The sequence below is a fragment of the Micromesistius poutassou genome (genome assembly GCF_964030765.1).
Source record: "Micromesistius poutassou genome assembly, chromosome: 22".
Classification (NCBI taxonomy): Eukaryota; Metazoa; Chordata; class Actinopteri; order Gadiformes; family Gadidae; genus Micromesistius; species Micromesistius poutassou.
In genome coordinates this window covers 12,912,258-12,926,468 of record NC_140292.1, presented here as the reverse complement: position 1 = coordinate 12,926,468, position 14,211 = coordinate 12,912,258, and the positions used below count along the sequence as shown (strand labels likewise).

The 14,211-nt window shown below is 46.1% G+C and overlaps 1 protein-coding gene and 1 non-coding gene across 2 annotated transcripts; both read right to left on the bottom strand.

Annotated features, from left to right (window-relative positions):
- Positions 1–1,311: 1,311 nt before the first annotated feature.
- Positions 1,312–11,985, bottom strand: aif1l (allograft inflammatory factor 1-like). The gene is made up of 6 exons (XM_084486538.1): positions 11,855–11,985; positions 11,558–11,619; positions 10,239–10,305; positions 7,516–7,557; positions 6,169–6,331; positions 1,312–3,018 (listed from the first exon to the last, which is right to left on the bottom strand). Exons 1-6 carry the CDS (start codon positions 11,877–11,879, stop codon positions 2,919–2,921), a joined length of 459 nt encoding a protein of 152 aa, XP_084342664.1. The 5' UTR covers positions 11,880–11,985; the 3' UTR covers positions 1,312–2,918.
- LOC311368124 (U5 spliceosomal RNA) lies at positions 6,472–6,589 on the bottom strand. The gene has a single exon (XR_014639882.1). It is a non-coding gene; the product is annotated as a U5 spliceosomal RNA (small nuclear RNA).
- Positions 11,986–14,211: the final 2,226 nt, after the last annotated feature.

The following is a 14,211-nucleotide window of genomic DNA, read 5'->3' as shown; positions in this document are numbered from 1 at the left end:
CAGGAATGACTAGTAGATGGCAATATCAAATAATTGTATACAAAACACGTGTGATGGAAAATCTGTATGTTGTTTAGTTTGAATAAATAAGTTGATTCGGGTTGTGTTATCTGGCCACCCCGCCTGTTAACTGGTGTTTCCTAGTTCCCCTTTCTTAACCTGTTCCTGTTAACCTGTTGGGTCAAAACCCCCTGATCAATACCAGAAAAACCCTGCATGTCAACATTTCCCTTGTCGATGTATGGGCAAATACTTTGCAGGCAGGGGGTGAAACTGTGTTGAAAGGCTGTGTCAAAGTGTATTCGGGGCTCACTCTGTTAAGGAGATTAGTGTATGCATGTCTACAACTATTGTGTGCTTTTTCGCATTTAGAAGTCTCATCTATCCTAGACACATTATCTCATAAAGAAATTGCCATGACCAATGTAGGTCACATGTAGAACACAATTGCTTATTTCTGTTTCTACGCCAGATAGAAAAAACCTTGATTACAAACTTTGGGATTCTCTGACCACCAATCAGGATGAATCAGGGAAGATGCTGCTTATTGTGGGAGAAATGATAGAACATCAAGCGATAACATATAGTTAATACTAATATAACCTCAAGGTTTAGTTCCTCCTGCATGACCCTATTGGTCACCCCTCCTAGCGGTGTCCTATCTAGAGCAGATCTGTTCCAGCAGGTGGAGCCACAGGCTAGGTCTGCTTACCTCACATACCTAGACTACTGGAGGCAGCGAGACGGCACAATATCTTCTTCTGTTACGCCCATACATGGACAAACAAAACATTGTGTGTTCTGCAGTCAAGAAATGTTGTTCAGTGTAAAAGTCAGTTGCAGAGTGTGACGCGTGATCTAGAATGATCTGGGTAAATCTTAGATGTGGAAAAACCACATACGTTACACATCATAACTGAGGATCATTTATTTAATTTGTTTAATTTGTTAAGTAATATTTATTCTCCTGCTGTTTCTAAGAAACCCAGTGTTTGTTCCTGAGGGACGGCCGATGCCTGTGGGACTCGGTGAACAGTGAGGGTGGTTTTAACGACCGGGTACCTGTTACAATCCCACACCTGCAGGTTATGCTTCTTGCTGAAGCACTGCACCTTGCAGTACACCCCCTTTCCATGCGCCCCTCTCATCACCAGGATGTTGTTTCAGTTCATTTTACCGGGGACATTTACATGAATTAAAAAACAAGAAAACACAAAGTGTGCACAACCAATAGGCAAACGCTCTACGACAGAATACAGAGTTAAACACGAGACGGACTCAAAAGAGGTGTGCTTAACAGGACGACTTTTAATTCCTTTGGTGTTTTCAAAACAATGTAGATGGCGATGGTCGAATAACACCGGGACGCCGAGGATCCCCGACACGCGCGGCGCGCGGCGGAGAGGCGTGTTCGATTCCGCTTGGCGACATACCAGAAGGAAGATTACCTCCGAGGCACAAATAATTCACAGGACAATTAACCCTACCACGAAGATAAGCCGGCCTACGGAGGACCGCGTAGGAACGGGAGAACACAACAATAACAAACAAAAATATAGATATCAAAAATGATTCTCTGAAACTAACTAAGTCAGCGGTTAGGAGGACACTGGACAATTGAAATAGAATACAAAAAAGCTAAACGTGTGGTCTATTGGTGAAACAAAGAAAATGAAACAGTTAAAACAGCAGCTAAAAGTGGTTAACTCTGGGAAAAAAGGTTTAGGGAAAGTCTATGCAATTACAATTTGATTCTACTAACGCCATTAAGACTACAAAGCAACCAAACCAAACGACACTAAGTAATGCTGAACACAGAAGCACCTTGATGCATTTACAAAGTCCACGTAGACTCTCTGTTTAACTCTACACACTGTATATTTAGGCACTTGGCAAAAACTATTCCATTTGATGTTTTATATATTTTCTCTTAGGTTATTCTGTCTTTTATTCTTATATTTTTGTGCCTAAAAACCACATACCCTAATGTTCCGAACTTTCGTGGTTTTCATGTTTCTCTTTATAGATTCATCATGCTAAATATTAGTATTTTAGGTCTGACCATCAAGTTCTTATGTGTGTCTATTTAGCCTTTTATTTGTGGAAACCAAACATCGTAAAATTACAACAATCTGAAACCGTGGCTCATGGAGCTCATTGTTCAGAAACCTTTGTCTGGTGCACTTCGTGCTTCAATGTTTCAGATTAATACAACATTAAATACTTCCCAAAATAATCCGGAAGAGAGTACACGGTCGACAGAAAGCTCTAAAAACGCAACGCTGAAAAAAACGCTTTCTTTCTTTCTTCTTCTTCCCTTAAACCAATAACAGTGTCAAATGGAAACAAACCATGAACCGGATGACATGTACCTACCGATGCTACATCTCAGTTATGCCGTATATAAAAGAAACACACACACACGGGATCATCACATCATTCACAGTCAAACGTCACTCGTTGTGCTGTCAGCGTGGTCAACCAATCACATGACCCCCGCTGCGCCAGGGATCACCACGACGACCTCAGTACACACGACTCACACCACAGGGGGGGGGCTCGACACACACGTCATCACAAGCGTCACGAGGAGTGTCACCACTAGTTTAAAAATATGCAGCTTCTTATTATGGTCAATATAAATATATACATGTACGCGCTTGTCGTTAAAAAAAAAGCTCATGAGCTTTTGTTTTTTTGTGGTCGTGGGTTTTTTTTCACAGCAAATATACAGAGTTAAAGGAGGGCTCGCTGCTGTTCCCTCTGCCCCCCCCCCCCCCGCCGCAGAGAGGGGCTGACGGCACACACAACGATTGTTCTTTTTTCCGGTGCCTTGACGTACCGGATTTTCGGGGGAAGGCTATGTACACTGGGGGAGGGGGGGGGGGGGGGGGTCTGGGTGCGTACCCCCTCTGGGCTCATGGCAGGCTGGAGATGTCCCTTTTAGGGGGGGGTCCACCACCACCACCGTTTGGTTTACTGCCGGCACCGTTTGCCTTGTCCTCGAAGACCAACACCCTAGAGAGAGAGAGAGAGAGAGAGAGAGAGAGAGAGAGAGAGAGAGAGAGAGAGAGAGAGAGAGAGAGAGAGAGAGAGAGAGAGAGAGAGAGAGAGAGAGAGAGAGAGAGAGAGAGAGAGAGAGAGGTTACTGAAAGGTTATACCTCCTTTGAAAGGGGGGCATTATGAGGGTGAACACACAGTTGAGCAATGACACGTGGGGGTCCTGGAGTGCAATAGGTTAAAGTGATGGTACACACAGCCTCCTGTTTGACTGTGTCTGGAAACGTCTAGAGAGGTTGATTGATACAGAGAGGGCCACAGACAGGGGGCCCGTGGATAGGCCTAGTGGAGTTCCACAGCGTGGCGGACGACGTGGATGTCTTCACCCATCGTCTCACACAAGTGACAAGGGATTATGATCCAAATGGAAAAAATGGTAAAGAAAAATAATAAACCAAAACGGGCATAAGGGGATTTAGTCGATACCGTTGGAATCTGACTCAGAGGAGGATCAAGGATTTGGGGGTTGGGGGGGGGGGGTAATAACTAGAAATAAATCAGATTAAATGAACAGAGTGGCGTGGGACAGGGGGAGGGCGTTTGTTGTCCGTCAAGACGGCCTGACTCGACACTCGGAGACGGGGGTGTGGAAGAGGAGGGCAGCGAGTTGGGAAGAAACAACAAAACAACAGCCGCTGATTCCAGTCCTGAAATAATATGCCACCGACGCTGACTTTACAACCCTGCAGGTCGGCGGCGCGTACAGGATCTGTGGGCCAGTAAAAAGCTGAACCTGTGTGCTGTGCCTTTGGACGTGCCACATGCGGTCCGGTCATTACCATGAGTCCCCGGAGCCGCGGAGAGAGAGCCGGGATAATGGGAGCGGGGAAACACAAAGGGAGCGAGCGGTGGTGTGCGCTGGACGGCCGTGCGAGGCACCTGGCCTAGGGGCTATTCACAGCCCACGTCCGTCTTACATTTCCTTTTTTGGAGAACCTCTGCAAAGCTCCCTTAAGCCTATAAGGGAAGCCCTGATCCCCGCGGGCTGACACCCGCCCGCCCGGGCTCCTCAGACGCAGGCGCGCGTCTCCATGGCAACCACGCCAGAGAGAGTTCCTTCCTGTCCGCACTGCCGGCGCGCACTTCCGTGCTCTCTCTCTCCCCCCCCCCCCCCCCCGCCCCCCGCCCCCCGCCCCCAGAGTCCCGGGTCGAAGAGAGTGAATGAGCCGCCCTGTTGCCATGCAACCCCTCACTAAAGCACCGTCCCTTTGGAATCAACGCTTTCTCAAACACATTTATTAATAAATTGAGTGATGGTGCAACAGCTATTTTTAATCGTCCAAACTCCCAGGTTTTGTCTCTAGCTCTTCTCAGCCCGGTCCACTGACACACATCAACATTTATCGTAGAGAGAGGGGTAGGAATCAGAACAGGACAATGATTCAAATAGTATCTAAAAGTGATGTTGTCTGCTCATTCTGGATTGGGGAACGGGTCAAGTTCTCACAGACCTTCTTCGTCCGTGCAGCGGATCGGTTCTTTGTTCTCATAAAGAACGTTGTTCATTCTGGCCCTTTTCTTATTCCAGAGATACAACAGGGTGGCCCCCGTGAGGCTTGGTTCTACCCATGAGGACACGTGTGACTCTGAGGAGATCTGTCTCGTAAGGTACAGTCGGCATCGTCCAGCCAGGCCGCCGCGCTACGGCCCAAACCTTCTCAAAGCTTCCAGTAAACGGGCCATGGTGTGTGCCTCCCCAAGCCCTGAGCGTTGTACTGCCCCAGGCTCCACCAACACATCAGAGAAATATCAAAACACCTTCCACCGCTGAAATACAGTATTCATTTAGGCATTATGATATCGCCAACTTCCTTCAGAAAAGGGCCCCAGATTGTTTTATATTGATAAGCTAAATACGGGGCATTCCAAAATGGATCCTTTTGGGATAGCGCAAGTGGGCGTGTCCCCTCGTGTGTGGATGAGTGACAGATCAGCTCCATCCTAGCGATTATACTGCGGGACGGCAGTAGTTCAGGAGGTAGAGCGGGTTTGGCTGGTAACCGGAAGGTTGCTGGTTCGAGTGTGGAGGTGTCCCTGAGCGAGACGCCTCACCCTGACTGCTCCTGACGAGCTGGCTGTCGCCCTGCGCGGCTGGGTCCACTGTGAATGTGTGTGAATGAATGGTTGTGAGTCGCTTTGGATAAAAGCGTCAGCAAAATCCCCTAAACGTTCATCTAAATGTAGCGATTAATGCATTCCTTTGGGCTGGTTGTACACTCCCACAGTGAGGGATGGGTTTTGAAATGACTCATCAAACAGCAGACCTTGGACAACTCTCGTCTCTTCGTTCCCTCGAGCACCGAGCACATGAAGTACCTGATCCTAAAGCCAGCTGGCCATGACTCAGGTGGACGGCTATGTGAAGGAGTTGCGTTGCCATGGTGACTCAAGGCTAATGTGGCGTGTGGGTTGTCAGCATCACCATCATCACCGTCAGCCCCGCTCATGGACAAAAGGTGCTGGCCTACGCAGCAGATGAGACTCTCATTAGGACTCGGGTCGCGCCTCACTGGGGCCGACTCGCACAACGCCCCGTCATCATCGCTCACAAACACCCGACACACACATCTCGCAAACACACGTAAGACACACGTACGCAGAGGTGGCACGAGTCACACGAACAAAACACGCCAGCAGTGAGGAGTGTGAACCTCACCAAAAACACACCCTTATGATCACAGCCTCATCCAACAGCAGTGACGTATGTTTACCTGAACACTCCATCATGTTAACATTCTGCGTTTACATTCTACTCATCATATTGTTTTTATTGATCTATATCTTATTTGAAACATTTATTCCTAATCCCAAGTTGTGTCGGGCGGCATCTCATGAAAGAGGAACCTCCCATTTAATACAACGGGAGGTTTGGACCAGGGAAGTGATCGAGAGTGACACAGCACCAGGACGAGGGCTCTCACTGAAAGTAATGGTTTGGATATTACGCAACGTGGTGCGTCGATGAACAGCCTGTCCGGTGTGTGACCTCCTTTTGTGTCAATCAAACGCTGCTCTCTCCTCCTCTCTCTCATCCCGGCGCTGCGACGGCTCGGCGTCTCTAACGGAGCACATCTCCCCCCGCACAGAGCCACCAGGGACAAACTCACAGTTTGAGGACGGCCGAGCGCTTCCCCAGCATCATGCGGACGAAGTCGCGGTAGTTGATGGTGTTGCTGCTGCCGCCCGTCACCTCCACGATCATCTTCTTCACGTCCAGGTGCGTCTTGGGCACGCCCAGCTTCTCCATCATCTGCTTCAGACCCATGATGTCTGCGGACACAAGGAGCGGTGAGACGGTGAGCGGGCGAAGGCAACGCCCGCTGATTGCTCAACGTTTCTACGGGTCTAAATGGATCCTGCTGTTGGAGTGGCTGTCGTTGTAGCATCGACCGGCCCACTAGGGTATCACCTGCCCCGCAGTAAAGAAGGGCATCGACAGATGGGTGAATATACTCTAAATGTTTCTCTCCACGGAAATCTTTAGTAAAAGGTGAAAGACTTACACGATCTGAAGAGAAACAAGAGTGTACTCCACTAGGGTGTTTAACAACGTCGTTATAGTTGTTAGAGTAGTTTTTGTAGTTTAGAATTATAGTTGATTTATTAGATCAAATCATGAATACATCAAATGATCAATAGATGGATCAACAACTATCCACTATTACAAAACCTTCCCCAGTCCAGACATGGACACAGAGAGACTATTGCACAGGCCCCTGAAGCACCGCGCTGCCAGGGGGGTCTGCCAACCTGTCTGATAAACGACTGATAATGCTCTAAAGCAGAAGCACAGTGAGCTGTTACGCAGCATTACGCTGTTATCAACATCCACACACCGTCCTCCTAACCGCCCTGCCGTTGTCACGTCCTGGGACAAACCACCTCGCATTCATCTTCATTCGCTCATACATATTTTAGTTGTTTTAATGTAGGTCATGTGTGTTTTCAAGGAGCACTTGATGTATGTGTACAAAAGCACAATAACACATTGAACAATACGTAACGCGATATGGTGCACTGCGCCTTCTGAACGTTAAATATTCATGGTAATATGAATCCCAATGAAGGTGTCGAGTCTTCAACACCCCGTGTGACCGGGAGCTTTCACCGACAACAACCGACACCGCCACAACAACCGCGTGAACTCCATTCCTCCACGAGCCACGGACGGACTCCTCTGCAGCCTCGCTACCACGGCCCCAGCTCACCGCCCCCCCGCGCCACGGCTCAGTTTAAAGACCGGGGACGACCCCCTCGGTGTGGTCGGGGGCCGCCGGCTCTCACTCCACACCAGAGTGACACACGAGCCGGGGCTGGCGCCCGGCCCGATCCATACAGACACCAGCACACCCCAAACACCGTTAATTACCGCTGTGTGATGCGGCTCAGCGACAGTTGTTGTGACTGGCCGTGCAGCCGGCCAGCTGGCGGCCGCCGGGGCGGCTGGTACTCACCGATGTCTCCCTGGTCGTTGAGGTCGAACTCGGCGTATTTATCTGTGGAAGACACGGCGAGAGGGGGGGGGGCAGTTAGGAGCTGGGGGGGGTGGGGGGTACTTTAGAGACAGTCTGCTGGGTGGGTTTGATTTCTGTAAATTACTTTCTTTGGTGTGTGTTTTCCTGTGTTATTTTAACACCCGCACACACCCCGCACACACAGACCGCACACACACACACACACACACACACACACACACACACACACACACACACACACACACACACACACACACACACACACACACACACACACACACCAAGGTGAGCTTTCCTGCACATGCACATGAGAAAAACACACCCACACCCACAAACAGCTTATGATGGCATGTGTGAGTGTGATCAGAGTCTGTAATAATGATGGAGGACTTCTTTCCTCCTGGTCCCACTTTACCCCATTAGGTTTCATCATCATTTCAACAGCCTATTTACATTATATGCACATCTGATTCTATATTATCGTTTATCGTCTTTGAATGGTATTGTATCCTCATGGATTGAGGATGATTCCTCACCATCATGCCATATGTTCTAAATGAAGAAATGAAGTTACGAAATGAAGTTAAATGAATTAAAACGTCAGTGAGAATTAATAGGTTTCTAGGTTTAATTCACTCCACGGTAATGACCCTCAGTTTAACTGTTTAGAATGGCATTCATAAGCATATTGATATTTATAGATAATTTACTTGAACAGTATGATTAACCCGAAAATTATCGTGATCAAAAATGTTGTTGATATCGCACAGCTCTAGTTAAAAGTATACGTATAGTAGTACGTGATACGACTCAAGGACTGGGCGATAAAATCTTAAGATAATAATCCTACGATGATACGATGGACGAGTGTGTAAGCCGTGAGTAGAGCCCCAGAATTAGGCAACACAGTTGGCCAACCCTTCAGGATGTTTGTTAAATCACTGTTTCCTTAAAAGGGGGTTTTTGGGACCTGTCACAGAATGAGGAAAATTAGGAACTTGTAACATACATCTTTTTTTTTTGCTCTGTGCGATAACTTTACTCGGTCGAATTACACATGCTATCTCTCTACCACAATGGGGTCTTGTGTGTCGTGTGGGTCGCGTGCGCGTGCGTGTGTGTGTGTGTGTGTGTGTGTGTGACAGAGAGAGATAGAAAGAGAGCAAAAAAGAGAAGCAGAGAGAGAGGCAGAGAGAGAGAGACAGAGTTGTGTGAGCCCATAGCGCTAGAAGGGGGACAATGCTAACTCTGTTAATGAAATGGAGAGTGGGCCTCCCCCAGGTCTCTCTGAGCAGGCTGTTGGCCATCCACAAGCTGTGATTCTTAGCCTGGATTCTTTCACTGCGTGTCTATGACCTGCGTTCTTCCTCTGCCTCTGATGTCCACCAAATGGTGCCCACACAAGACAGCCCTGAGGTAATATGTAGCCTGCATAATGTTGGGACTATCTGCTGCTTACAACTCATTCATTTCTTGAGGCATGTTTGGGGGCATACCAGTTTTTTTTTCCTCTAACAATTTTATTTTATTGTGACATCTAGGCAGCAGGAACAAAAACACTAGAGAGAGAGAGAGACAGAGAAACAGAGAGAGAGAGAGAGAGAGACAGATAGAGAGAGCGAGACAGATAGAGAGAGAGAGAGAGAGAGAGACACAGACAGACAGACAGACAGACAGACAGACAGACAGACAGACAGACAGACAGACAGACAGACAGACAGACAGACAGACAGACAGACAGACAGAGAGAGAGAGAGAGAGAGGCAGTCACCCACCCATAACAACAGTGAGTCTATTCTGTTGATATGCTAACCGATCCACTTCCTCCATAGAACTGAGTCGTCCATACGACCCAGTCCAGCACCAGGAATGTGGGCATTAGCAGGGGACCGAGACTGTTTACCATCTCCCCACTTACGACTCTTATTAAAATAAACAGCCACGTGCGGCTCTCACTCTCTCAGACACCCTGGACAAAATATAGTATGTGAAGAACCGCGGCCAGAAACAAACGCTATATTAACAGCGAGAAGACAAGTCCACCCTGCTACACAGGGACAGCCACAGTCATACACATGCATACATATATATCACATCCAGAGATATGAACGGACAGGACCGTTTGTGCTACAGCAGGGAATATTCCTAACAGGCTGAGAGCGACGGTGCCCATGTGCACATTCCTCCGAGACCAGCCAGCACTTGGCCTTGCAACCCACATGCATCTCAGAGAGCGCCGCTCGCCTCTCCCACACAGAGGGGGAGGCTGGGGAGGGCCGCGCAGCCCGTTAGTGAGGTCACCCGGAAAACAATGGGCCCGATAGTCGCGGTCGCAGAGGAAGATTGTGCGTGGGACTCTTGCTTGTGATACATTCAGAACAGCAAAACACGCAAAGCCTCAAACCTGTCAGAGGTGGGAGGGCATCGGGGTTGACGAGTGGCAAAACACTTTGGCGGGAAGAGGACTGGTCTTACATCGTTTGTTACGTTGAAATAATGGCAATGTATTGTTGCATAAAGGAATGCAGAATGAATATGATACGATATGAGCAGTTAATTTCAGACTCAGGTCAATAAATAATTGCCAGTCACTTAAGACTTTTTTGTTAACACTTGCTGATGGTTCTTTTTAATATCATCGATCTAGGAGCACACATCTACACCTTATTTGATACACATTGTAACGTGACTAAGGTCCTTACTTTTAAAGCCCTCCAGTTTCTCAGGGAGGTCCTCTTCGTCTCTGTATTTCTGGTCTTCCATGTATTCCTAGACAGGAAATGCGAGATAGTGCAAAAAATGTGAAGAATGTTAAACACAAACTCCACTGCAAACCGTTGACTTTTGATCAATACGTATCGTCTGCTCAGTGTGAGATGACTCACTTAAAACTATTTTTATGGCAAAATCCTACAGGATTAGAATAAAATGATAATTCCCTTCTGCAAAGTTTTTTTTTGGTTTAAACCTGGTTCTGTTCCCTGTGCTCTAGTTATGAATCCGGCATTTATAACGAATTAGTGCTTGTTTTTCACAAAGTGGGGCGACCCAGCAGAAAAAAAAACGCCTGTGGTGGAATGGTCGTCTAATGAAATTATAATGGAGCAATCTGTCAAGCGGGAATCTCATAGCTTTAAGCCGCAGGGGTAAGGGGCAAGGGGCAAGGGGGGAGAGAGGGGGGAAGGGAGAAACAGAGAGCTAGAGAAGGGAAGAGAGATCGGACATTCCCATGAACTGTCCAGACCACACTGCTCTCCAGAATCTCAAGAGCTAGCAGTAGGAGAGCTGCTGGACAGATGTGCTGCCACTGAACCTGATCATACAGTTACTCCATCCAGCGGGGCTAAACTTCCCCTTCCTTTGTTCTGTCAGTGCCTGTGAAGGAATGCCGACACCACTCACAATGCAATCAATACAAATTAATAGGGGACTGGCTTCCGCTCCAGTAAGGGCACAGCACTGGTCACGACCCCATATTACCCATTCAACTTCAGAGTGACGGCCAGTACTAGTCAATGGGGATTTGAGCAGAATTTGTTTGTTTGTGGGAACTACTGCACGTTCAGCGGGGCTGTGTTGCAGTGTTGAGACAAAGAGGTTTGTTAGACCGCCCCCAAGACACCTGTTTCCCCTCGCAACACAAGTGGATAACGGACTGGGTAAGCAGGGGGCGAGGCGATGAGGGTCGGACGGCTTCACATGGCCGGTAATGATAGCGGTAGCGATAACAAGACATAAGCTAGTAATAATGACTTGTCGTCAGGCAAGATGTGTGTTTACCCCTTCTAGTGGACACAGTAGAGGCGTGTGATGCTGTTAGAATAACACACATACGTGATGCATTTAACTTATCATTATAACATTACAATAAACGCAGACTCAAAAGGTAGACAGCTATGAAGCTAAAACCAGTGTCCTTTGACCATGACCGTCTCACGTCCATCGCCAAGGCCACCCTGAGCTGTGTGTACGACCCCTGGATCCCACTATAAACCACACACATCCATTCACAAATCCTCACCTTGTTTATCTCGTCCAGTTTTTCCCTTTGCTGTGCCTTTAGTGCCCCGAAGGCCTTTCCACCTGCAAACAAATAACCACATTTATTCTAACAGCACTGTGGTTGTGTATGTGTGTGTATGTGCGTGCGTATGTGTGTGATCGGAATCTCAACGTGGCCTATGGATGCTCTATTGTAAAGCACAGGCGCGCAGTACCGGCTCCAGCTAGCTGGAGTCCCCGGAGCATGAGAGCCTGGGTTCTGGCAGAGAGGACGACGACAACAAGCGGACGCATGCACCGTTATAACGGGTCTTACCCTGAGCGCCCATGTTCGAAGGCATCGCGGAATCGGTTCGTGCGTTGATTGATATCCAGGGATGAAGAGAGAGGTCCGTGGAGGCGGTCAGGGCGGTGTGTCGGTCTCCTTTAGACGGGGGCAGGGCTGTGTGCAGAGAGAGCGAGCCGGTGGAGTGGAGCAGCCACTGGTCTGGTCTCTCTTGTACGCACGCAGCCCGGCCTGCTGAGCGATGATGCGCTTCTTGTTCTACCGTGGAATGTGTTGACTCTCGCCCGCCATCTAATGGTGGGTTCATGCAAGTGCGCACAAATAACAGGCCTGCAAACCCCCCATCTGTACTCAAACACACAGAGGGTTTTTAAATGTTTTTTTGATGTGTTTGAGCAACATAAAAAATCGATTTTCCCCAGTACAAACACAAACATGCAGTACAAACATGTAGTACAAACATGCAGAACAACTACTGTTCTGCACAGTATGATTGTATCCTACACATATTAAATATTGAGGTGTCAAATAAATCAGAAACGCTGAAATAAAAAAGCTGTAACAATATGGAACATAAAAATACACTCGATCGACCCTTTAGGATTCAGACCGTTATAATTATGGCACATTTAATTATTGCATTAGTGAAAAGTAAAGAATAGGACACGCTCACAATTAATTTACCAGGACAAATACCTCCACCATGTGGCGTTATTCTGTAATGGCATACTACCAACACCTAAACAAATCATCAATACAATACACTAACTCTAAAATAAATATTTTTAAATCATTTCTCACGGCTTGTGGATACTTATTACTGGGAACCAGAAGTGTCCAGTAATATTCAGAAATGTATTGTCCATTCATAATGATTACTGGATACTGGGCAACGTGATTAAGGGTATGTTTAACAATGAAAGTGACAAAACCGAGATAAATATTTGAACAAGTCTTTATTATAAATTAAATTCATCAGAGAGTTTATGCATATGACATTGTCGTAATGTGATTTAGATCTTCAATACGGTCATTTATTTTTCAAAGTAGGCTATTTAATTGCTGAAGTTGTAGTTGTTTATATAGCCTACTTATTGATTAAGATTTTGACATTGTTTTAATCTGGTAACATATCCAAGTCTTCTAAATGTAAATGTTTTCTTTGAAATATTTTTTAATTAAAGAATTTACAACAATTTCCAATTCAAATTAACTGAAATTATATTTTAAAAATAAACGGTTTGAGACTCAAACTCATCTTGTAGAATGCTATTTTAACGTAGAGGTTGCCTTGGCGTGTCTTACTTTCATAACGGTTCTGCTAACAGCTTGGTGCCATGGAAAGAGACACATTACAGGCTCTAACAGAGACCAGGTTGTCTTTCCACCTTGTGGGCACGCAATAACATAGCACCCACTTCCACTGATTTATACCCACTTTTTCTCCAGTTAATCAGGCCTGTGGATATATCAAAGTCAAATGTGCCGTTAAATAAGCCCTCATCACTTGAGATCCCTTTACTTGTTAACGTTATAAAAAAACATTAAAACTGACAAAACTGAAAATGAATCTAACTGCCCAATAAACACAATGCAAAAACACCAAGCTAATATCTTGATTGTGTTCAAATGAAAAGGTTGTAAAAATACTAGTCCTCATAATTAAAACAAAACATCATTAAAAGTGATGAATCGTCTTACATCTTAGCCTCAGAGCGCCAAGGTGGCTCCAGAGGCAACATCATTAGCCTTTTATATAAGGCACATACATCTTTATAGAGGGGGTGAGTAGATGGCAAAGGTGACCTGCATCTGATCTGCTGCTCACTCCACGCAGTAGACCAGACACCATTTATTAAATCAATTCAAGCCAAGTCCGTCTGTATAGCCTTCCTATATTTTTCCAGATATTTTGAAATTATGGCAATGGTGTTATAGCAATGTGTTCCATAAAGTAATATTGTATATTAAAGGTGTTCACACCATGTTGACACATGCTTGATTGCTGTTTGTAATATGATTGTTACTTTTATATTATTCCACTGTGATATCAACAAATTGTCACAATCACTAGTTTAAGTACGACTAAATATAAGTAACCTTAACTTCAAGAGCAGTATAGTGACCTGATCTGCATTTTTTACGTTAACAATTAATAATATATATAAGATTAATAATTCCAAAATGACAAAAAATTACACATAAAAAGAAAAATTCTTTGGAGATGGCAATAATGATGATTCTCATGTATATCGTGTCAGTGTTTTATTGAGACAGACAGGCAGAACAATCAATGGATGGCTTGAAAATGTGATTGCGCCATAAAGCTTTTAAATATTTGTTTAATTGTTCTATTGGACAGCATGAAAAAAGACAGAAAATACAGA

Coding starts and splice junctions, on each gene's coding strand:
- aif1l (XM_084486538.1), bottom strand. CDS start 11,879: ATGCCTTCGAACATGGGCGCTCAGG. Junction 10,306..11,557: donor AACTGGACGAGATAAACAAG/GTGAGGATTTGT, acceptor TTTCCTGTCTAG/GAATACATGGAAGACCAGAA. Junction 6,332..7,515: donor CAACGACCAGGGAGACATCG/GTGAGTACCAGC, acceptor TTGTGTCCGCAG/ACATCATGGGTCTGAAGCAG.